Consider the following 25,544-nt stretch of genomic DNA (forward strand, 5'->3'; position numbering starts at 1 on the left):
TGAGCTTGAGATTAGCTTAACTTCAAATTTTTTTCTTCTTGAATACAAGGCAAATGAGGCAAAGTTCGTGCTCGACCCAACTCGTATCACCTCTTACTTACATGCATGTGTTGGTGAGAGTAGTTTGAGACTAGGACCACGTCCACATCTGAGTATATGACATTGCGTAATTCTATAGCATGAGTTGAGATACGGTCGAGGTACGTTTACACTAGCGTTGACATTGCGTTATCTATATAGTGTCGATATATATATACGGAAGATCCATTTTAGGATATTACAAATTTTTAGGAGAGACGGTCTTTATTAATATTAGCGAGAGGCCTTCTCTTAATATGTAGTTATTTTTATTTAATTTTTATCTTTTTTCTTTAATGACTCCCTCCTTCTCGATCAATTGTTTTTCTTTGATTTTGGCACAAAGAACAAGAAAAGTGGAGGGAGCCAATCAACCAACTACAATGAAAAGTGGAACAAATTATGTGTGAATGATTAAATTGTTAATTAAGTTCATTCTTAAAATAGAAAGGACAACAAATAACAGAGAACGTAGTTTTTAGTTTATTTATTGATTATCTCTCATTAATACAGGACACGAGACCGTCTCTCACCTTGTGAACTCATAAACAAAGAAAAGAAAAAATGTATATCACACGTATAAAAGAACACGTCTTTGACTCTTTTATCAATGTGTAAACTCGAAAAAAAAAACGGGCCAAAAAAAAACCAAAAAAGTTGTTGCTATAAATTCAGACATATTTCATACAATATTGTCTTCATTTCGATAGTAATTACCTTTTTAGACTACTTTATATTGTCATTTCGATAGTTCTCGCGTAGATTATATCGAGAGCGTACCAGGTTGTCCATTTCTTATGTTGTCTAAAAACCAAAACAATTTGAGCGTCCTACTTATGTTGATTCTTTCATCCCTGGATCGGTATATTCTTCTTAATCTTTTATCTTGTCCATTTCTCGATTTATTTTCCTTATTTTACGTGTTTTTCTTTAAGACGATAGTAATTACCTTTTTAGACTACTTTATATTGTCTTCATTTCCTTTCGCAGTTTCGCTACCTACATAGTATAATGAATTTGTTTAACAATAGTGATTGTTGAATATTGTGCAGCCTATTACAGGTTATGGAGTGTCAAAAGTTGTGGAATCAAGTCATTCTAATTACAAGACGGGTGACTTGGTATGGGGACTTACCGGATGGGAAGAGTATACTCTTATCACGTCCCCAGAAGAGGCACAAATGTTTTTCAAAATCGAGGATATAGACGTTCCACTTTCCTACTACACTGGCATTCTTGGTAATCTTCTTTATTTCGTTATAATTAGTCTTTGGAAAGGCAGTTTTACACAAAAAAAACATTTAAAACAGATTCAAATACCAAGACGTCATGACTTATGTAAGACCGTCTTACCTATATCTAAGATTTTAGACCGGCTTTCATAATGTACATATGCGCGATGACAGATGTTGTATTTGTCTCTTTGCCTTGTAAAAATATAAAGCAAATAGTTTACATTCTGTCATATGTCGTTATGTAGGCTTGCCTGGTTTGACAGCCTATGCGGGGTTGTATGAGGTTGGATTGCCTAAAAAGGGGGATCATGTGTTTGTCTCGGCTGCATCCGGGGCAGTTGGGCAACTTGTAGGACAATTTGCCAAATGGGCTGGCTGTTACGTGGTTGGAAGCGCTGGTAGCCAAGAGAAGGTACGTTACTTCTGAAATTCGTTACTCCATATGATTCTCCTAAGTCGATTTTCAAATTTAGTCATTTGTTTCTCATCCCGGCTGACAACTGGACAATAGGTTGATCTATTAAAAAACAAATTTGGATTTGACGAGGCCTTCAACTACAAAGAAGAGGAAGATTTGGACGCAACATTAAAAAGGTGAGAATATCTTGTTTAATTTATGTCTATAAATGAATATTATCATTTTCGTATTCTATTCAATTTAATTAGATTCAATGATTTGATTTGTATAGGTATTTCCCTGAGGGTATTGACATTTATTTCGAGAATGTGGGAGGAAAGATGCTTGATGCTGTATTGCCAAATATGAGACTCCATGGCCGTATTCCTGTCTGTGGATTAATCTCACAGTATAATCTCATTGAGCCGGAGGGTGTCCACAATCTATTTCACCTGGTTTCAAAACGTATCCGTATGGAAGGATTTCTGGTTTTCGACTATTATCCTCATCTTTACGGAAAGTACATGGAAATGATCTTACCACACATTAAGGAGGGTACGATTTCATATGTGGAAGACATTGTTGAAGGTTTAGAAAACGCACCTGCGGCTTTAATCGGTCTTTTCTCCGGCAAAAACATTGGAAAGCAACTTCTTGTAGTTGCTCGTGAGTGACTTCTTAGAGACGACTTAGTGAATTCTGCTGTTGTTAATGTTATTCTTTTTGTTCGGATTTGTTGATGAACTTTGAAATTGTTATAGTGTAAAATTTATTACTTTCTCAGATTATTTATATTTGATTAAAATACTCCTGTCGTATAAAAGGCTCTCACATATGATGAACACGCAAAAAGAGTCGGATCATTGAATGAAAAAGACAAAAATAACAGACGAAATTTATTCAACACACACTGCAATGCATCACAGAGTCACAGTTTAAAGGCGCGGCTTCAATCTAAATAAAACTGAAGAAAAACAGAAATTAAAACATTGATCAATTCCACAAAGTTACTTGTGAGCAACAGCGATAACTTGTTTGCCGACATTTTTGCCAGAGAAAAGACCAATCAAAGCCGAAGGAGCACTTTCTAAACCTTGAGCAACGTCTTCAACATATGAAATCGTCCCTTCCTTGATGTGTGGTATTATCAAGTCTAGGTACTTTTCATATAGATGATAGTAATGGGTAACGATAAAACCTTGCATACGAAGTCCTTTAGTGACCACGCTGGATAGATTGTGGATACCCTCAGACTCCGTCAGATTATATTGTGAGATCAATCCACATACTGGAATACGACCATTCAGTCTCATATTAAGTAGAACCGCATCAAGCATCTTTCCTCCAACATTCTCGAAGTAAATGTCGATTCCCTCAGGAAAATACCTATACACAACACATCTAATCAATTACCTAAACATAGAACAATTTTGGGCATAAGCTCTGAATTATAAGAAGTGAGTAAACTTCTTCGCGATAAGAAACTCACCTTTTTAATGCCGCGTCTAAATCTTTCTCTTCCTTGTAGTTGAAGGCCGCGTCATATCCAAATTTATTTGTCAATAGATCAACCTAATAATGTCAAGTTGCAAACGGAAATAAGAACCAGAATTTGGGTTAACTCATACTGTTTTTCGTTGGTTAAAGTCCTAAGATCGGTTTTATGTGGAAATGTTGCTTCAAAAGAAGCTCTTTTTATCCCACATTGGTAGAAAAAGCTAGAGTAATATGTGTAGTAGTAAAAGGGCTCTTTTGGATCTCAGTCTTCTATCACTGATTTCAACATCTTGACACACAACATATTCTCACATCTACTCCTCTAAATCTACTCCTTCTCCTATAAATACCACAATCTCACATCTACTCCTCTAAATCTACTCCTTCAATCTGGGTCTTTGTCGTACACCTTAGACTCGGAAGTCTTGTAACCCTGGGAAGTTGGTTGCTAAGAGGCCGTGGGCAATGATTCTATCACGCCACGACATCTTTCTCTTCAATTTATGCAAGTTTATTTGTTTATTGTTCGTCTTATAGTCATACCGCCTACATTTTACTAACATGCCCCTCACACGAATGTCTCCCCATACCGAGTTCTAATTCCACTTTAGAATTGAGGGGGGTGGGATTCGAACCCGTGACCAAAGGTCACACTGGCTCTGATACCATGTCAAAAAACCATCTCAACCAAAACTCCAAAAGCTTAAGCTGATGGTTGGAGTTCCAAGATCGGTTTTATACTCTAACATCCAAAAGGTCTCGTATTAATGTAATTATTATGCTGTTGGGAACGTCTTAACGAGGGTCTTACATACCTTCTCTTTGCTACCAGCGCTTCCAACAACATAACAACCAGCTAATTTTGCAAATTGTCCAACAAGCTGGCCAACTGCCCCGGATGCAGCAGAGACATATACATTTTCTCCCTTCTTAGGCGAGCCAACCTCATAAAAACCCGCATAGGCTGTCATACCAGTCATGCCTACAGAACGACATAAGTACGATATATAAAAGCATATCATCAAAAGGCGATTAGTATGTTTGATTTTAAAACAGGAGCCATGTAACATACCAAGAATCCCGGTGTAGTAAGACAGAGGAACGTCAGTATGTTGGATTTTAAATAAACCTTGTGATTGATGTGGTGATGTTAGAAGAGAGTACTCTTCCCAACCCGTAAATCCCCATACTAGGTCGCCTGTCTTGAACTTCGGATGACTCGATTCCACAACTTCGGACACTCCATAACCTGTAATTGGCTGCCAAAATTCATTCATCGCACAAAATCAGCAACAAAATTTTATATAAAGTTCTTCTATTGTTATTGCTCTGTTTGTTCTGGACTGCTCTAGCTCCTAATTTTATTTTGATAAATGATCGTAAAAAAAAGCGAATAAATTACCGATCCAGGGGAAAAAGACGCGATATAAGTAGGACGATCATGCGTGCTCATACGACTTCTCATGTAAGGGTCACATGACAAGTACAGATTCTTAAGGATGATGCTGGAGTCATTCGAATCTTCAGGAAGTTTGAGGCTAATTGTGGAATCCTGAATCTCCAAATCGGATTCTTTCGGAAACCCGACAACGTGGTTCTTCAACACTACTTGCTTGTTCTTCACTTGTTGTTCTGCAGCCATTATTGTTGCTTTGCTTTTTTATGTGTATGATTAAAATGATTAAATGAATAATTGTTGAGATTGTTAGGGTGTTTACAAAAATTACAATGTTGTATGCTTATGGTAAGGCACCTACTTAAATATGAATATAGCTTTTTCGAGGAAACACGTTAGTAAAGCAACCAAGTAGAACAGCGTGTAATAGATGACATAATTAAAGAAAACATTTACTGGTCAGCACTATTGCTTGATTGGTTTTGGCTGTCAAGTCACCATTAGTCCATTACAAATACAAATAGTAATGCATTATATGGAGTCGTCTACTCTCTCTCTCTCTAACTTTCCCAAAAAAATCCCAAAAAAACCCCAAAATCCCCTAATCTGCTCCGCCGCATCCTCCGCCCACGCACTGCCATTCCCGTCTCCCCTTCCCAATCGCCGGAGATGAGGTCATCCAAAGGCCTATCTCCGGCGATTCATCGCATCGCTCCTCTGTCCTCCGATTGACCTCGACTATTGACGGCGTTCGGAGCTTGGTTTTGACCGGCCGATGATCGTTTCGGTGGCCTGGTTTGTTTTCCTGTCTTTTCCGCTCTTTCAATGCTCTGTCCTGTCATTGAAAGCTTCGCATGCAACCTAGGGGTGTCTCCCCTTCCCTCGCCCCTCCCCCCACCCCTGGTAGAAATCTTCCTTGTGTTTTGTTGGTGTGTATGAGCTTAGCTCTGTTTGCTAGGTTTCTGTGGTCGCGGTTTTGGGTCGGTCAGGTCTTCCCTTTCCCGTCCTCCTGTTTGGGTCCATGTCCGAGTCCGAGTCCGGTTGTTGTCTGTTTATGTGTCTTGTAAGGTTGATCTAGTTGCATGCTGGCCGATGGTCCTGGGGAGTATTGTTTGGTGTCGGGTGTTGTTGTTGTTGGGTCTTGGTTTCGGCTTGTTCCGTTTCATCGGTCAAGGTCGGTGGTGCTCCGTCGTTTCCGTCAATTGTTTTTGTGTCTGAGGTTGTGGTTGGGGATTTTTTCGATTAAGATGTGTGGGGTATGGTGAAGTGGAGTCGGGTGTTGGCTGTGTCGTTGGTGCGGGTCGGATGCGGTGGATTCCATCTTTAACTCATGTCTAATTTGTGGTTTGTGTATTTTCTGCTTTATTATTTAATAAATTCCTGGTGGTTTGGGGTGTCCTGTCCTCTTATCCACGGGTTAATTAGGACGACTGGTACTTTGCATTGGGTATGTGTTGAGCATAACTCTCTGCGGTCGGCAGAGAAGGTTTTGATTAGGGGGAATTTCAAGTGGTTTCCTCCTTTTGTTCCCACCTATTTACTCGATTTACCTGGCTATGGGGTCCTGGTCAACGGGGTTTGTGTTACAAAGTGTAGGAGTTTTCTCTCCTCTGGAGTCAGATTTTTGTGGTCTGCTTTCCGTCTTTTCTTTCTACGTCCTTGGGGCGTAAGTGCACTTTGTTTTCTCTCGTTGGGTATAGGAGCTTGTTGGAGTCCAGATACGGTGTATCACAGCCAAGGAGATGAATCTCCGAGACGCATTCTTGGGTCTTGTTGTAGGTATTTCTCTGAAGCTGTTTTGTTTAAGACGAGTAAAAATGAGTTTGTGGATGCTCGTTGGTTTTCTAAGGAAGACTTTCACAGCCAAGGAGATGAATCTCCGAGACCCTTTTTCGGGTCTTGTTGCAGGTATTTCTCTGAAGCTACATCAATCAAGACAAGCAAAGATGGGTGTTTTCCTTTGACGAGCGTTGCTCATCCATTAGAGAATGGGGTGGATTGTGAGTTTGAAGAGCGTGTTCCGACTTCCGTCGTACGCCATCAACACGATGTTGTTTACCGATGCAATTGTTACCAACCTTTAGTTTATGTTATTAGTAGATCTATGGTGTTTTATGTTGTAGTTTATAGGTATGGTTTACTGAACCGTACCACTATAATGTAAAACTCTTTCTTTACTGCTGCCAAAAAAAAAAAAAAAAAAAAAAAAAAAAAAAAAAAAATGCATTATATGGTCAATTCAATGATTAAAGAAGTCGGATAATAATTTATGATATCGTATTCACGGATCACTTATGATTTATGGATTCTCTCTTAGTAACTACTCCCACCCATCCAAACAAATGTTACATTTGACTTTATTACGCTTGTCGATGCGCATTTTGCAACATAAATATCTTTAGTTACACATTATTGAAAATTATAAAAACTTAATATTCTTATAGCATTCGTGACGATGAATTAAACAAGATCTCGCATGACTATGTTTTCTCTTATACATTAATAATAATACCAAAGATTCTCTACAATCATGAATAGTGCCAAAAAGTCAAATGTAACATTTGGTTTGGATGAGAGGGAGTATTATTTATTTATTTTTTGGTATGGCGGTAAAGACTAGAGGTGGCAATCGGGTCACTCGGGTCGGTTACAGGTCGGGTCAAAGCGAGTCGGGTCATATCGGGTTCGGGTTGTGTCGGGTCAGAATCGGTTCGGGTCGGTTGCAGTTCATGTCGGGTCATCTTCGGGTCGGGTCATCAGCGGGTGGCAAGGCGGGTCGGGTCGTTAACGAGTCAGTATCGGGTCAGGTTATCAACATATAATTTCTCATATGTTTTTAGTTTTAGATAGGTAATTTTATGTTTAAACAACGTGTTGTGTATTAATTGAAGTTTTTAATTGAAAATAATTAAGATTAATGTCAATTTTGTATTATTTACACCATTATTAAGCTAATTCATTATCGGGTCATCTATTTGATTGAATCAATATCGGGTCATGGGTCGGGTCGGGTCGGGTCGGGTCGGGTCGGGTCGGGTCGGGTTCGGGTTGGAAAAAATAAGGGCGTTATCGGTTATCGGGTCGCGTTGGGTCGGTTCAGTTCGGTTTCGGTTCACCCAGTTTTCGGGCTGTATCGGGTCGGGTTTCGGGCGGGTCGGATCGGGTCAGCTTTTGCCAGCTCTAGTAAAGACTAGGAAAAGAGGAGAAGTCAATTATTGGATGACAAGTATACCAAATTGAGAATGAAGTATCAAATTGTTCATAAAAGTCATCCGGAAATAAAAAGATAAATAATTGCCTAAAACACCTAAAATGAAATAGATAAACAAATATTAAAATGGGAGGAGTAACAATTAACATGGGCTATGTTTGGTAAATGACATATTGGCCAAATTTCAGCATATTGGAAAGGTTTAGCATGTTTGACTTACGAATATGCTATTTAAAGCGTTTGGTTAATGCCATATTGAAATAGCATATTGGCCTATTGGGGTCCAATATGCTATTTTGCAATATGCTGCTCCTACCAGCATATTGGGTTAGCGGATTAGAAAGAAAAAAAATTGTCTTATTTATCCCTTTAAGAAATACTAACCTTCCTCTTATATATGTAATAAATAATTTATTTATATCCTTACTTATCATTTTACAAAGGATCTAATCATCCGGGAAAGTGGTAATTAGACCCCTTTACTTTAGTAAATTGTGAAATCTAACCCCTTGACTTTTAATTGGAGTAATTGACCCCTTATCTTTTCCAAAATGTGAAATTAAACCCTTCTTTAATTTTCCGGCCAATACCTCACCGGAATTTCATTAAAATTCTATCATCCTCCATTGTGGAATCGTAAAATCGTGAAATTTTAGAATTGAATCGGGATTCTGATAACAATGGATGTAGTCTTTCATAATATGTATTTTTTCCGTGGATTTATAGATTCATCTATACACAAAATACCCTTTTATTTGTTAAATCTCTTGGAGGCAACAATTTATTCGGAGCAGGTTAATGCAAATGTATGGATATGAACTTGTGTTTCATTCTATGTTATATATTACTAGGTTTGGTGCCCGGCTTCGCCCGGGCTACCTCTATTTACCGTTAAATTTTATTTTCAATGAAATAAACTATGTTGGAGCTGTCTAACTCACACGTTTACTATTAGTAATATATTTTTCTATGACATATCTTGTAATTATAATGAAATGTAAAATTTATTTTCAAATTATGAGACACGTTCACTATCCCGCTATTAATATTTAATATTATTACTTTCACGACATTTTTTTGTTAATATCATTACGTTTACTACTCCCGTGGTTACTATTGTTTCTTTTACTAATTCCTCTATTTTTTTGTTAAATTCATTATTCCCGTTAATTTTATCCGGCCTATATTTAAATAAATAAAATATTTCCTTGAGTCGATTGGTTATTTAATTGTTCATACTTTTTCTCATTGTTACCACTGTTACTTTCACTACATTCGTTGTTACATTCACTACTCCCACTGTCATTATTATAATTGTCACTACTCCCACATTAATACCGTTAATTTAATTTTATTAATCTCGTTGCTGCTACTATTACTTTTACTACATTTAACTTAATTTATAATTCTATGATGATACTAATTAATTCCATAAGTGAGGCATGTTAATTTTAAGGAAAATCACTATATTATTGTGTTTTCTAAATTTAATTACTTTAATTTAATGTAGTTTCCATAAATATTCTTCATCAAGACATGTTTATATTATACTTTTAACCAAAACTATATAATATTTACATTGAGGTCCCTTTATCAGGTCCATCACATGGTGCTATCGATTTAAAACTATATAGTATATTTAATTTGTATAAATTTCTTTAATTACATTGAAGTCCCTTGGTTTCTGGAATTAATATATCACAAAATCTCATTTGTGACGGCACGTATCCGTCACTTTGGAGTGACGGATACCATTTTCCCTCACAAATGACCCAAATAGAGGAGAGAAGGAAGCACATGGGGGTGTCTCCACCTTGTCCCCCTATCCGTTTTGTGAGTGACATTATCCGTCACTTGCTCCGACCCGTCTTCAGCAAGACTAATTGTTAATATATAGTATTGATTAGCCATAACAGAATAAGATGGTAATGCATTATTCCCCTCATATAGAAAACCTGCAATTATTCTTCTAGGATAACAAATCTGTAAATATTTGATTGAGAATGATGATAGAATATGTATGTATTCAATAGTAGATAATAATCCTTCTGTTTAATTCGCAAAAATGGAATTGATTGAACCGTACAATTTATGAATCATGATGAATTGACGATTCTTATAAAATTTGTTTCTCCATATAACCAAGGATGATAAAATGAAATTCCGGTGAGATATTGGCCAGAAAATTAAAGAAGGGTTTAATTTCACATTTTGCAAAAGTTAAGGGGGTTAATTACTCCAATTAAAAGTTAAGGGTTAGATTTCACAATTGACTAAAGTAAAGGGGTCTAATTACTACTTTCCCCTCTAATCATCTAAACAATCTGCTAATTGTTGTTAAATAAAGACAAGAGATAATTATAGAGGGAAAGTAGAGAGAAGAAAAGAGAGACAGAACTATGTATTATTGCATTATGAGGGAGTTTATATATACACATACAATAGGGTAGAGTTTCCATAGTATAATATCGCTAGAATATCCTAACATATGGACATCCATATAATATTACATAATAATATTTCATAACACTCCCCCTTGGATGTCCATTACTGAAGAAGATGTCTCGTTAAAAACCTCACTAGAAAACCCCTTGGGAAAAACACTAGCGAAAGAAAAGAGTACACTAATCTTCAAACACGCATAATAATAGTTGGCTCGTTAAAACTTTTTCATGGAAAACCCAGTGGGACAAAAACATGGATAAGGAAAAAGAGTACAACGCGTGTTTACTCCCCCTAATGATTACATAACTTGATGTATCTTGAAATGAATCATGCTTTAACGTAACTTCTCGTCTCGATAATTGAATAAAACCCATTGTAGTTAATAAACTTGATATCTTCAAATCCTTGATAATTTCTTTCTTCATATTTCACTAGAACTCACAATCTGGGTGTAGTCATTTGTGATGACTCTTTGACCTTTATTTCAAATAATACTTCCACAATAGTGATAGAGAATTTCTCGATTGATGACATAATATTATAAGTCAAGAATAACTCGTCTTAATAATCATAGCGTATCAATGAGCTTATTGTGCTAACTCATTAAAAACCTTGCTAGGAAAAATCCATTGGGATAAAAAATCTAGTCGAAGGGAAAAAGAGTGTAGTCATCATTCCTTAATTCCTTGTCTTAGGGAGAATCGATCCGATAATTATTGAATAATCATCCAATACCTTTGAGCCATTTTGTTTGCTAAACCATATATGTATGGATTGACATTTTCATTGTAGATTTTCACTACATTATTCTAATCGTCATGGTACTTCTGGACCATAAACTCATTTCACGTGTTTAATTAGCAAGAAACTCATTCAAATCTAAATTCCAATATACTCAAACTTCAGGTTGAGACATCAAGTAAACTCTACAGGAGTTTAAGTATTCCATTTTGGAAATAATCACGAACTTTTCAATCATGTCATAGAGGTTCATATATAATCATGAGTTCCCAAAACTCAATTAATCAAACATTATCATTTGATAATCGTTTATAAAAAGCTCCTATAAGGAGTAATCCTCGTTGGAGTATCTCATAAGATAAGAGTTCTCCTTTTAAAATATTTATCAAAATATAACAATATAATTAATCATGTGCATGCATATGATATGTAACTAATTCTAAACAACATTCCAAAACAATGCAATAACTTATAGTATAAAATAAAACTAATTAATATGCAAATGAACTTAATCTCTAAATACACATGATAATGACTCGATAATGCAAACTGTACAGTTTCTTTTCCAATATTCATAATTGCAATTAACTTCAAGTCAATGGATGGACTTCATGTCCATGAGCTCATTCATAATCATTGATTATGTGTCAACAATAAAATTGGACTTATTTATAAGATCCCCATTATCTGGTCCATTAAATTCCGCGTGCAAATGCATATCGGTTTTTTAAATATATCGATATATAATTTCAACATCTCGTGATATTATCAGTACTGAATCTGTAACATTCCGTTTGATGTCTATGAGTGTCTTGGTATTGGATTTGATAGTTGATGATATTATGGAGCTAGCAGCATTAGAGGATGGTAGTTGGTTATGTATGGAGTTGGTGTCGTGAAAGATATATATGTGGTAGATACGATATAGTGAGTCATGTTGTGGAAGTAAACATAGCTGGTAGAATGGGGGTTAAGAGTTCATGTTCTATGTTCGGTCGAGTTCTCGAGTCCTTAGCTAAGTTGTTGTGTCTTGGTCGAGTCAGTATGGTTGTTTTTATGTATGGGTTGAACTTCGGGGACGAAGTTCCTTTTAAGGAGGGAAGACTGTAATACTCCGTATTTATAAGTCTTGGGGTACTCTATCGAGTAGCCCTTACTCTGTCGAGTAAGGGCAAGTTGCGAAATAAAATAGTTTCTGACCTGTTGGGTACTCGATCGAGTAGCTGGGGTACTCGATCGAGTAGGGGGGTACTCGATCGAGTACCTTGGGTACTCGATCGAGTGTCCGGTTTTACGGGGGAGTTTTCTCGGGTTTTGTTAATTACGCGATTAAGGTATTTAAACCAATTCGTCTTTGTTCTAAATCACTTTTTACAAAACCTAAAACCTGTTTAAGAGAGAAAGCAACTTGTCTTCTTCCTAATCGCGTTCTTGACAATTCCCGGAGTTCAGACGGTCGGTTTGCATCGTAGTTTGTGTCGTTGGATTCCTTGCGTCGAGGGTAAGCTTTTAATGTAATTTATATAATGTTTTGTTAAGATTAGTGAAACCCCCAATTCAGTAATACTCCGTATTTATAAGTCTTGGGGTACTCTATCGAGTAGCCCTTACTCTGTCGAGTAAGGGCAAGTTGCGAAATAAAATAGTTTCTGACCTGTTGGGTACTCGATCGAGTAGCTGGGGTACTCGATCGAGTAGGGGGGTACTCGATCGAGTACCTTGGGTACTCGATCGAGTGTCCGGTTTTACGGGGGAGTTTTCTCGGGTTTTGTTAATTACGCGATTAAGGTATTTAAACCAATTCGTCTTTGTTCTAAATCACTTTTTACAAAACCTAAAACCTGTTTAAGAGAGAAAGCAACTTGTCTTCTTCCTAATCGCGTTCTTGACAATTCCGAGTTCGGACGGTCGGTTTGCATCGTAGTTTGTGTCGTTGGATTCCTTGCGTCGAGGGTAAGCTTTTAATGTAATTTATATAATGTTTTGTTAAGATTAGTGAAACCCTAATTTAGGAATTTGGGGTTTTTATGAATAGTAATTGAATAGTAGTATCTATGTGTTGTATGGTAGGAGGAGAGTTCATAGAAGAGGCGTTTTGAGACAAAATTTGTAGATACCGTCTCGTGTTGTGCTATCCGGGTAGGATTTCCTACTCAGTATTAGTCCCATAATGGGATATTGGTGATGTGCTGTAGTTAGTGATTGATATGATGATTGTAATTGTAATTGTGTTTGTGATTGTGGTTGTGTTTGTTGATGGTTCTCGAGATGCGTTCTCGGCTGAGTGGGGTCACTTGCGGGAGTGATCTCACGCCCTAGTTTCGCCCTTCGTGGAACCCGCCACGAAAGGGGATGTGCACATTAATGGGACAGGGTTATCGCTCGTACGATGAGCGGGGCTTAGGTGGGAACGGCTGCGGTCCCCCATCGGGGGGCTGGTCCAAAGTGGACGGTCGATATTGAGACGATGGGAGTTGGTGGTGTGTGTGTGTGTGTGTGTGACATTCAAACTGGTCTGTTTATCTTATTGTTGATATATGTATTGAATTGTGTGATTAGTACTGACCCCGTTTAAATGTTTTAAAAACTGTGGTGATCCATTCGGGGTGGTGAGCGATTATTGAGCAGTGTGATATGACGCGTATGGGATAGGCCGGATGAGTCATCACGTGGCGCTTAGAAGTCTTCCGCCGTGTCGACGAAGTCTAGTAGCTTTGATAGTTTTAGTTGTAGACCGTATGAGAACCTTGTAATTCCTTTTATTAGTTTTGGTTTGAACATGTAATCACTTAATCTATAATTACTTTAAAAGTACGTTTCTTTATTGTCTTATGATATTCAGTACCTCGGGCAACCGAGATGGTAGTATCCTTATACCTGAGTGGTCCTGGTAAGGCACTTGGAGTATGGGGGTGTTACAAATGGTATCGAGCGACGATCTTGGAACTCGTAACAAATGAACATAATGAACATAGGGAGTCTAATAAAATGAACCTGGTGTATGTGTAATGGGAGCCCCACCTGATGCTAGGTTTTGGGTGAGTAGGCGCCCTCACTTCAAAATCTTGGCCCCATGATACTTAAGCCGATCACATGGTATGGGAACGTGGAGTCCGTGGGTATATGTGTGACGTGTATGTTAATTGTGTTGTATATGGTTTGTTGAAAGTATGTTGCATGATAGTTGGTTGACATGTTGGTTGGAATCGTTGAAAAAGTATATGAGAATGATGAATGATATGGTAGAAAAAGAATGTAGTTCGTATATGATGATGTGTGATGAAGTGGATTTGTAATGTTGTTGTATTAGCAACATGGAAATAGGATTTGTAGTGTATGGGTGTGGTTTGTGTTATGAAAAGATATGAAAATTTAAAACATGCGAGTAATACATGATTGAAAGTTGAATGTTATATGAGCATGATAGGTGGTAATGTTTGACTTTTGGTAAGTAGTAACATGAAGAATAGAGGTTCAATGATATGTGTTTTGTATAACGAATTGGATGAAAAGCATGATGGTCATTTATAAACGTGGCACTTAATAACACGAAGTAGATTATTTTGTTGATTGTATGAGGAGTCGCGCAGATTTGAATGCGTAGTTGTAATCATAATGTTGAAATAATAATGAATGCATAGTACGTTAGGGTATGGGAGATAACATGCGGGTAGTATTCACGAGTCTGCATGACTCGATCGAGTGGGTTTGATTCGATCGAGTGGGTACTTGTCGTTATTTTGACCAGAATCGTGTTTCTGGGCACTCGATCGAGTACCTCGGGCACTCGATCGAGTATGGGGTCACTCGATCGAGTAGCCGGGCTACTCGGTCGAGTAAGTCAGAGATCAGAAGGTCTATTTGGGTTCTGGAGTCGGGGCACTCGATCGAGCATGTTGGGCACTCGATCGAGTAGCCTCAACTCGATCGAGTAGGTTCTGGTACTCGATCGAGTGGGGTCTGTACAGGTCATATGCGTATTTCGGGTCGTATGTTTGTCTTTTGACATTCGTTGCATATTACGTTTAATTCAAAGGTGTTGTATTACTTCTTTATGCATTGTTTTACGTATGTGTTGGTCCTGAAGCGTAAGTTACCCAATCTTATGTTGTAAAGAGTGGCACTATGATGAGTATGAGTTCGGTGGGGAGGACATGAATTATGAGTGATTATGATAGATGGTGGAAAAAGAAAAGGAAGATTGGTATAGTTTATTGAGGCAAGGCGCACGTTTTGCGAGACGGGATGAGTGATATGATTGTGTGTTGAGTAATGTAGAAATAAGTGAATATAGACAAGGGATGATGTGAGTATAATGAACGTGAGAATGAAAAGATTGAAAGTAAGAATGTGGATAGTGGCAGCTTGAGATGTGTAAAGAGTTAAGGAGGGAAATGGTTAGGAGTCGTGTGGGTTATGGATTTAGGTAGTGAAAGTTCGTTTAAAGGGGTTGAGAAGAGTAATATATAGTGAACTTTGTGGAGACATGTCGCGAGGTGTATTTATAGACAGTGTGAGTGAGTTTGGGAGGTTTATTAAAAGATGAAACTACTGTGTGAGTTCCTTGGGTAATTGGCGGTATGAAAGGAATTTTGATTTCTAGAGATGTAAGAAGGAGATGCAATTGTTGAACAAGAACGTTGATTCTATGGATGTATTAGTGGCAAGGGTGATTGATGACATAATAAGAGAATATTTGTGGTAAGAAAGAGGGAGATGATATCGATATAAAATAATGGGATTTGAGTTTTGGAGCGATGAGAAGGTAATTGGTGCACAAAAGGGTTAGATAGAAGTAATAAGGAGTTGAGCTATTAAATTGGTATTATTGAGTGTAAAGAGAAAAGAAGGATAAAAGTAAGATGAGGAAAATGTTCACCGGAGTTATGTGATGTAAAGGTAAGGAATCATCGAAATGTGTGATAGTATCACGAAGATGTTAGTCAAGGTTATATAGGAGTTTCAAGACAACATGATTGATAATGAGTTTCGAGGAATTAAGGAAAGTAAGAAGTTAGAAGAATATCCGCATGATATGAGATTTTGGTGGAGAAATGGATGATGATTCAATTAAGGAAAATATTGGGAAGAATGTTGAGATAATTTTGTTCATGGATTCGATGTTCGTTGTTTGGGATGTTAACCAAAGATAGAAAAGAAATCATGATATTTAGAGATGAGTGAAGAGGTTTGATGTCCTGGACAAAGGTAGTGTTATGGTCTTTGACTAGTGGTTAAGGAAAAGTGTATATTAGAAAAGTGGCAATTCTAAAGAGGCCGATTTTGTAAAGACCGAATTGATAAAAGTATGGTTTCAGGAAGTATAAGACATAGTCTTAGGAGGTGGTTTCTCATAATGAGTGTTAGCTGTATGGTTATGTATGGCAGAAGGTGCTGGTGATGCGAATGGAAGAATGTGATGAGGGGCATGCGAGTTAAGCTCGGACAGCAGGTAACCTTTGTTGAGTGGTAACTTACGTGGTCAGGATTGACTAGTTGGTTGTGATTACGGGTCTATGATATGTGTAAATGTTTGTGTGAGGTTCTGACCTCACAAGAAGTGGTACGGTGTGATAATTATAAAGCTATTTTATGAATGTTCTCAATATATATATGTTGGACACGGTAGTTTAATTGAATGATATCCAAAAAGGTAATAATTTGATTAATTTGACATGGCTAGTTATAATTTTATGTGTATTAATAACACACGTGTATTCCGTGAAATGGTAGAGATGATGTTCATGAGATGCTTATCTGTTATTTCATATAATATGTTGCGTTGTGATAGAGTAAAGTGGATTGGAGTAAGTTTCCTTGTCCGAAAGGTTATTTCCGAGGCAGTATTTATGGAATCGTATGTAGTTGTGATGTCTATCGATGTGGTTGTGGTGCCTCGGGTGGTGATCCGGACTCGATATTTAGTGTTGTGATGCGGGTATTTTCGCACTACGGTGTGGCTGTTGGTGGCGGCGTTGTGATGCCGTCACCGGTTGTGGTGGAGTAGGCGGGGTGATTATGATTCGAGTTTCGAAAGTACATACCGATTATACATGGATTGTTGTTTTGTTTGATGTTGCTCTCTACGAGTTTCGGTTTGTCTTTGATAGACAGTTGTCTTGCTTATTTATGTTTTCGTTACTAGGTTAAGTTGGGAATGAGGTAGAGTATGATGTGAAATAGAGTTGTATATGTTTCGTCGTTGTCATGGGATAGTGATAATCTGTTGATGGGACGCGGTTGTGAGAGGTTGTTACGGTAATGTTGATCTTGTTTTCAGATGAGACATCGGTAGACATGGTAATGGGAAATGATTCGTGGATCATGTGTTGTAATGAGCTGAAAGCGGCAGGTAGTTCATAATCTGTTGTTGAGACAGTGAGTGTGGGGTGTTGGGGAAATTAGTGTCATGTTAAGTGGTGTATGAATTTTGCGGTAATGAAAGAAAGAACTTGAGGATCTAGTGTGCGTGTACGTAACGAGTGCGGATCGTGAGTTATGCTTCGGAAGATAAGTGCTTTACATAGCGAGGTATCTTTGGTTTGCGGTGATAATGGAGAGTTAGTATGGTGATTTTGCTACGAGCCTTATGGTATAGGTTAGGGGTGTGCGATTGATTTGAAGTATGAGAACTGTTGAAGTAAGAGAGCCTTGAGAAATAGGAGTGATTATGGAAATGAGGTTATAGGCAGTTATCTTTGACATAGGGTGGTGATGAGGATAATGAGATAATATAGCTAAGGGTTTAGTATTAGCGAGTTACGAGGACGTAACGTTTGTCTTAAGAGGAGTAGGATGCAATAAAAGAGAGTTTCATGGTGGTGCATGCGGTAATATAATTGGAAGTAGAGTGTTAGCGTAGCGTAAAGGAGGGATTTGTTTTGTGGACAATACTTATAAAAGGGCCATGGCCGTGCTCGTAGTAGTGTGATGCTTCAGAGTGGGGGAATATTTTATATAATGTTAACAGTTGGAGGATGATGTTATGAGTGTGAGTAAACTTCGAGGACGAAGTTCCTTTTAAGGGTGGTGGAATGTAACATTCCGTTTGATGTCTATGAGTGTCTTGGTATTGGATTTGATAGTTGATGATATTATGGAGCTAGCAGCATTAGAGGATGGTAGTTGGTTATGTATGGAGTTGGTGTCGTGAAAGATATATATGTGGTAGATACGATATAGTGAGTCATGTTGTGGAAGTAAACATAGCTGGTAGAATAGGGGTTAAGAGTTCATGTTCTATGTTCGGTCGAGTTCTCGAGTCCTTAGCTAAGTTGTTGTGTCTTGGTCGAGTCGGTATGGTTGTTTTTATGTATGGGTTGAACTTCGGGGACGAAGTTCCTTTTAAGGAGGGAAGACCGTAATACTCCGTATTTATAAGTCTTGGGGTACTCTATCGAGTAGCCCTTACTCTGTCGAGTAAGGGCAAGTTGCGAAATAAAATAGTTTCTGACCTGTTGGGTACTCGATCGAGTAGCTGGGGTACTCGATCGAGTAGGGGGGTACTCGATCGAGTACCTTGGGTACTCGATCGAGTGTCCGGTTTTACGGGGGAGTTTTCTCGGGTTTTGTTAATTACGCGATTAAGGTATTTAAACCAATTCGTCTTTGTTCTAAATCACTTTTTACAAAACCTAAAACCTGTTTAAGAGAGAAAACAACTTGTCTTCTTCCTAATCGCGTTCTTGACAATTCCGGAGTTCGACGGTCGGTTTGCATCGTAGTTTGTGTCGTTGGATTCCTTGCGTCGAGGGTAAGCTTTTAATGTAATTTATATAATGTTTTGTTAAGATTAGTGAAACCCCAATTTAGGAATTGGGGATTTTTATGAATAGTAATTGAATAGTAGTATCTATGTGTTGTATGGTAGGAGGAGAGTTCATAGAAGAGGCGTTTTGAGACAGCTGTAGATACCGTCTGCGTGTTGTGCTATCCAGGTATGATTTCCTACTCAGTATTAGTCCCATAATGGGATATTGGTGATGTGCTGTAGTTAGTGATTGATATGATGATTGTAATTGTAATTGTGTTTGTGATTGTGGTTGTGTTTGTTGATGGTTCTCGAGATGCGTTCTCGGCTGAGTGGGGTCACTTGCGGGAGTGATCTCACGCCCTAGTTTCGCCCTTCGTGGAACCCGCCACGAAAGGGGATGTGCACATTAATGGGACAGAGTTATCGCTCGTACGATGAGCGGGGCTTAGGTGGGAACGGCTGCGGTCCCCCATCGGCGGGTGGTCCAAAGGACGATCGATTGAGACGATGGGAGTTGGTGGTGTGTGTGTGTGTGTGTGTGTGATTCAAATTGTGTCTGTTTATCTTATTGTTGATATATATTGAATTGTGTGATTAGTACTTGACCCCGTTTAAATGTTTTAAAAACTGTGGTGATCCATTCGGGGTGGTGAGCGATTATTGAGCGGTGTGATATGACGCGTATGGGATAGCTGGGATGAGTCATCACGTGGCAGTTAGAAGTCTTCCGCTGTGTCAGACGAAGTCTAGTAGCTTTGATAGTTTTAGCTGTAGACCGTATGAGAACCTTGTAATTCCTTTTATTAGTTTTGGTTTGAACATGTAATCACTTAATCTATAATTACTTTAAAAGTACGTTTCTTTATTGTCTTATGATATTCAGTACCTCGGGCAACCGAGATGGTAGTATCCTTATACCTGAGTGGTCCTGGTAAGGCACTTGGAGTATGGGGGTGTTACAGAATCAGTGATATCTGAATATATTTGGTGCAATTCCTTTTCTATATAGGCCATTTATTATCATTCAGATATCTATGTCACTTCCGGGACATCCCAATTTCTTTACTCCATAGGAGTACCAACTGCCCAAACTTGTCATTTTCTTATTACTAGAAATATGTGAACCGATATGACTCTCACACTATATTTCACGTGTGCTTTACTGTTCAATTTGGCAAGAATCTAATTTTTCATTACATATATTTTTTTATGACTAATGCATAGCTCACTATACCACATATAGGGCTAAACTGTCTATAATTAAATCATAAATTTTAATGTAACATATCACATTTTGATAAGGTGATAAAAGTGGTATCATAATACATCTTCATAACCAAATGAATGCCATCATTTATAATTTCATGAACCTCTACTTGATGTATTTCATATTGAAAACAAACTACTGAACTTTAGGTCCAGTTGGGGATAATATACTTGTTTGTTTTTACCAGCTTTTCCTTGTCATTCTCCCCTTAAGGTGGTAAAAACCATAACCACCTTAGACCGTAATTTCTCATATCACCGATAAGAATTTATATGGGCATTTTTGTACATTAACAAAATCTTTTGGGGAGTAACAATATAATGCAATTGGATTTTAAATGTGCTGAATTACAATGCCCTTTTCGGAGACTAACAATTCCATATAATAATCAAACTGTGATCTCCAATATTAAATATACTCAGTCTTCGTGTAATGTCTTGCCTTTAATAAATTTACACGAGAGTTTCAGCACTTATATTTTCCTTGGGATAAACTTCAGGTTTATCAAAACGGGTATAGTAAAAACCCGGATGGCTTTACTATGTCACATCTGAATTATTTCATGTAAACTTTTTAAGAATCCGGCCAGATAAATGATGTGACATTGGCAAGACTCATCAATGTTACTATAGAAAACATAAATATATCAAAAGATCAATAATTATAAATCCACGTTTCGCAAGATTCAATATAATTTTTAATAATTATACAAGATAATATTACAAGAGTACTATAACTTTAGTGAGCATATAAGTTTTTCCGAAAGTATTTGGAGATTTGGATATTTTAAAATTAATATAAACTCAGATTTATTTCATGATTACAGTGGTTGACCCACAAAAGTATTTATAGCCATTAAGTTTGTAATATGAAAACATGATAATCGTCACTCATAATTCAAAAATAAAAATTAAGGTAAAACTAATTAAATTTACGTATTCAAAACTTAAAACTAAGCAAGACATAACCATGAAAACATAAACAAATGAATTAATTAAAAGTTTGAAACTCCGACTTAAACCACAAAACAATAAACGTTGAAATACGTACATCCACATAACCATTAATAACTAATTAATACAAAGGCGCATGAATGTAGATCTTAGATTTGTTTATAAGAGAAGATGATGCCTACTGGAAACATGGTTATTTGTAAACAAAGAAATCAACATTGGTACGTGTAATGGTTAAATCATTCATCAACGTGCAATAGTCAAGAATTAATATAATATACTACTTTGTACATAGTTTCAAATTCTTAATAACAGATTAATAAATTATTTCCCTATGCTCAGTCGGTTAAATCGGTCATAATTTCAGTATTTGTAAACTCTATGGACTTTAGGTCATAGTTTCATTATCTCGCAAACACTATGAACTTCAGGCCATAGTGTGAATGTCAAATTTTTAACCGTAAATATTTTTTCCTTCTTTCTCTTATCGAAATTTCGAGCATATATGAGTCTCACATGACTTTTAAGAGAAATTTCTTTTGATGAACGAATATGGCTCAATAAGGCCACACCATTAAGCTCAATTAAGGCCGCAATATTAGGCTTGTCATAACGCCATATTCTCGATCTCTGCTAAAGACAGAGTCTTTATGAGATGTCACATTCACTTCAAAGAGTGGATCAAATTTCATATCTCATTATATTGTTCAACTACAGGTGAACAAGAATCAATTCGCAATTAAATTTGCCTTTTATAAAGATCGCTTTAAATTGAACAGCGATTCATATACTCATAGACGTGTTAAGTACTTATACGTATATGGAAGAAAATTGTACTAGAAAAATTTACCTGGTATGATTAACTATGATAAACACGAGCTATTATCTTTGTTGTATGACCATCTTAATGATTATGTCTTCCCCCACTTTCCTTCTATCAATTCTTTTTTTTTTTAAATTAATGAGTGTTTCGTGCTATTTATCACTCGTGATTATACGAATATAATGATGGTCATCTAGCCAAGAAAGACAAATTGCATGACAGAATAACATAAGAGGCTAAAGCAAAATAAGAGAATTCATTTATACTGAAAAGGTGGAACACAAATCAAGCGGCTATAATAAACAATGATTATCAACAACAAACGACAAAAGGAAAGTGATTACCAAATTAATGTATGTTTGGATGCGAGAATTTAACAATGGTTAGGAAACGTACACAATTAAATTGATTTCCAAACCGAGTTCAATAAACATACCTCAATGATCAATATTTGACGAAAGACGTGTATATATTTGACGAAAGACATGTATGATTATGAGTTCGGATACTTACGCATGTAATTGATTTCTCCTACTCAGTCGGTTAGATTCGTGCTGATAACGTGTTGTGAAATAAAGACAATAGATAATTATAGAGGGAAAGTAGAGAGAAGAAAAGAGAGACAGAAGTATGTATTATTTCATAACACTAATCTAAAACTGTCAATTACCAAACACCTCTAAAACAATTCTGCTAAATAAATCTGCTAGTCAAACCCGCTAAATCATTATGCTAGTCAAATCTGCTTTCTAAATTTGCTTCTGCTAATATTAATCCGTTGTTTACCAAACAAGGCATCAGATAATTCAAATCTTGATCCAACGTGTGATGTTATTCAATAAGGCATTATTTTATAATGTACAAATGCAACATTAAGTTGTAATTTCGAATTCTCATTCTACTTGGTAAATTTTATCGTCTTTATATAGAAATTTCTATATAAAGGGGCCAAGAGCATTGAGCGGTCGGTCTCTACCCAGCACAACAACAGCCTTGTCTTCAAGACTGCGATCTGCGCCTCTAGTCATTCAATACAAATCAGCCGTGTCTGGAGCGATTGGGTGACCACACTTGCCCATCGTATAAAAGGCTCTCACATATGATGAACACGCAAAAAGAGTTGGATCATCGAATGAAAAAGACAAAAATAACAGACGAAATTTATTCATCAACACACGCTTCAATGCATCACAGATTTACAGTTTTATCTAAATAAATACAACTGAAGAAAAACAGAAATTAAAACATTGATCACACTTCGACAAAGTTACTTGTGAGCAACAGCGATAACTTGTTTGCCGACATTTTTGCCAGAGAAAAGACCAATCAAAGCCGAGGGAGCACTTTCTAAACCTTGAGCAACGTCTTCCACATATGAAATCTTCCCATCCTTGATGTGTGGTATTATCAAGTCTAGGAACTTTTCATATAGATGATAGTAATGGGTAACGATAAAACCTTGCATACGAAGTCCTTTAGTGACCACGCTGGATAGATTGCGGATACCATCAGACTCCGTTAGATTATATTGTGATATCATTCCACATGCTGGAATACGACCATTCAGCCTCATATTAAGTAGAACAGCATCAAGCATCTTTCCTCCAACATTCTCGTAGTAAATGTCGATTCCTTCAGGAAAATACCTATGCAAAAACACATCTAATCAATTGCCTTAACATAAAACAATTTTGGGGATATGCTCTGAATTATTATTTTTTTTATTTTTTTTATTTTTTGGGTGTTGACCAGGAGTAAGTAATCATACTCCTGACCACTTGTTTAAAAGATGAGAGTCATTACCACTCACACCAACCAACTTCTACGCGACAAGAAACTCACCTTTTTAATGCGGCGTCCAAATCTTTCTCTTCCTTGTAGTTGAAGGCCGCGTCATATCCAAATTTATTTGTCAATAGATCAACCTAATAATGTCAAGTTGCAAACGGAAATAAGAACCAGAATTTGGGTTAACTCGTGCTGTTGGAAACTTCTTAACGAGGGTCTTACATACCTTCTCTTTGCTACCTGCGCTTCCAACGACATAACAACCAGCTAATTTCGCAAATTGTCCAACAAGCTGGCCAACTGCCCCGGATGCAGCAGAGACATATACATTTTCTCCCTCTTTAGGGGACCCAACCTCATAAAAACCCGCATAGGCTGTCATACCAGTCATGCCTACAGAACGACATAAGCACGGGATATAAAAGCATATCATCTATAAACGCTCCTAATAAATACTCCTGTGAGTAGAAACATACCAAGAATCCCGGTGTAGTAAGACAGAGGAACGTCAGTATGTTGGATTTTAAATAAACCTTGTGATTGATGTGGTGATGTTAGAAGAGAGTACTCTTCCCAACCCGTAAATCCCCATACTAGGTCGCCTGTCTTGAACTTCGGATGACTCGATTCCACAACTTCGGACACTCCATAACCTGTAATTGGCTGCCAAAATTCATTCATCGCACAAAATCAGCAACAAAATTTTATATAAAGTTCTTCTATTGTTATTGCTCTGTTTGTTCTGGACTGCTCTAGCTCCTAATTTTATTTTGATAAATGATCGTAAAAAAAAAGGGAATAAATTACCGATCCAGGGGCAAAAGCCGCGGCATAAGCGGCAGGATCATGCGTACTCATACGACTTCTCATGTAGGGGTCACAAGACAAGTAGAGATTCTTAAGAAGAATGCTAGAATCGTTGGCATCTTCAGGAAGTTTGAGGCTAATTGTGGAATCTTTAATCTCCAAATCGGATTCTTTCGGAAACCCGACAACGTGGTTCTTCAACACTACTTGCTTGTTCCTCACTTGTTGTTCTGCAGCCATTGTTGCTTTGATGTGTATGATTGTTGAGATTGTTAGGGTGTTTTGGTCAAAGTATGTTTATAATGTTCTATGCTTAATTGCTTATGGCAAGGGACCTAATTATATACTGTTGAATATAGCTTTTTCGAAGAGACGAATGCTATCCATCTTTTTTTCTATTGCCGGCTTCTAATAATATTCCCTATAAAGGTTACATTTGACTTTATTACGCTTGTCGAAACGTGTTTTGCAATGTGAATATCTTTAGTTACACTCTTACACATTATTAAAAATTATAAAACTTGATATTCTTATAGCATTCATAACGATGAATCAAACAAGATCTCGCATGACTATGTTTTCTCTTATACATTACTAATAATACCAAATACAGTATTCTCTAAAATCATGAATAGTACCCAAAAAAGTCAAGCGTAACCTATGATCTGGATGGAAGGGAGTATTGTAAGCAACGTGTAATACGTGACATAATTAAAGGAAATATTTGTTGGTCAGGCTCAGCACTAGTGCTTGATTGGTTATTCCTGTCAAGTCACCATTAATTAGTCCATTATTACAAACACAAATTCTCACAATGCATTATATGGTCAACCCAAAATCTCATTGAAGACGGTACGTATCCGTTATTTTGGAGTGACGGATATCATTTCCTCTCACAAATGATCCAAATAGAGGAGAGAGGGAAGCACATGGGGGTGCCCCCACCTTGTCCCCCTATCCATTTTGTGAGTGACATTACCCGTCACTTGCTCCGATCCGTCTTCAGCAAGACTAATTGATATGATCAATCCAATGATTAAACAAGTCGGATAATATAAATTAGGTATTATATCATATTCACGGATCACTTATGATTTACACAAAATCTCATTGAAGACGAACGATATCCGTCACAAGCTTGTGACGAATACCG

At 37.2% G+C, this 25,544-nt stretch overlaps 3 protein-coding genes across 3 annotated transcripts; 1 reads left to right on the forward strand and 2 right to left on the reverse strand.

Annotated features, from left to right (window-relative positions):
- Window positions 1–851: 851 nt before the first annotated feature.
- Window positions 852–2,515, forward strand: LOC141606181 (2-alkenal reductase (NADP(+)-dependent)-like). The gene is made up of 5 exons (XM_074425213.1): window positions 852–940; window positions 1,131–1,317; window positions 1,559–1,725; window positions 1,825–1,907; window positions 2,003–2,515. Exons 2-5 carry the CDS (start codon window positions 1,260–1,262, stop codon window positions 2,382–2,384), a joined length of 690 nt encoding a protein of 229 aa, XP_074281314.1. The 5' UTR covers window positions 852–940; window positions 1,131–1,259; the 3' UTR covers window positions 2,385–2,515.
- A 78-nt stretch (window positions 2,516–2,593) lies between these two features.
- On the reverse strand, window positions 2,594–5,013 carry LOC141606180 (2-alkenal reductase (NADP(+)-dependent)-like). Its single transcript, XM_074425212.1, has 5 exons — window positions 4,610–5,013; window positions 4,280–4,466; window positions 4,023–4,189; window positions 3,200–3,282; window positions 2,594–3,096 (listed from the first exon to the last, which is right to left on the reverse strand). Exons 1-5 carry the CDS (start codon window positions 4,847–4,849, stop codon window positions 2,718–2,720), a joined length of 1,056 nt encoding a protein of 351 aa, XP_074281313.1. The 5' UTR covers window positions 4,850–5,013; the 3' UTR covers window positions 2,594–2,717.
- A 17,916-nt stretch (window positions 5,014–22,929) lies between these two features.
- On the reverse strand, window positions 22,930–24,759 carry LOC141606182 (2-alkenal reductase (NADP(+)-dependent)-like). The gene is made up of 5 exons (XM_074425214.1): window positions 24,392–24,759; window positions 24,061–24,247; window positions 23,811–23,977; window positions 23,639–23,721; window positions 22,930–23,442 (listed from the first exon to the last, which is right to left on the reverse strand). The coding sequence occupies exons 1-5, from the start codon at window positions 24,629–24,631 to the stop codon at window positions 23,064–23,066; spliced, it is 1,056 nt and encodes a 351-aa protein (XP_074281315.1). The 5' UTR covers window positions 24,632–24,759; the 3' UTR covers window positions 22,930–23,063.
- Window positions 24,760–25,544: the final 785 nt, after the last annotated feature.

Source organism: Silene latifolia, chromosome 10 (genome assembly GCF_048544455.1).
Source record: "Silene latifolia isolate original U9 population chromosome 10, ASM4854445v1, whole genome shotgun sequence".
Taxonomy (NCBI): Eukaryota; Viridiplantae; Streptophyta; class Magnoliopsida; order Caryophyllales; family Caryophyllaceae; genus Silene; species Silene latifolia.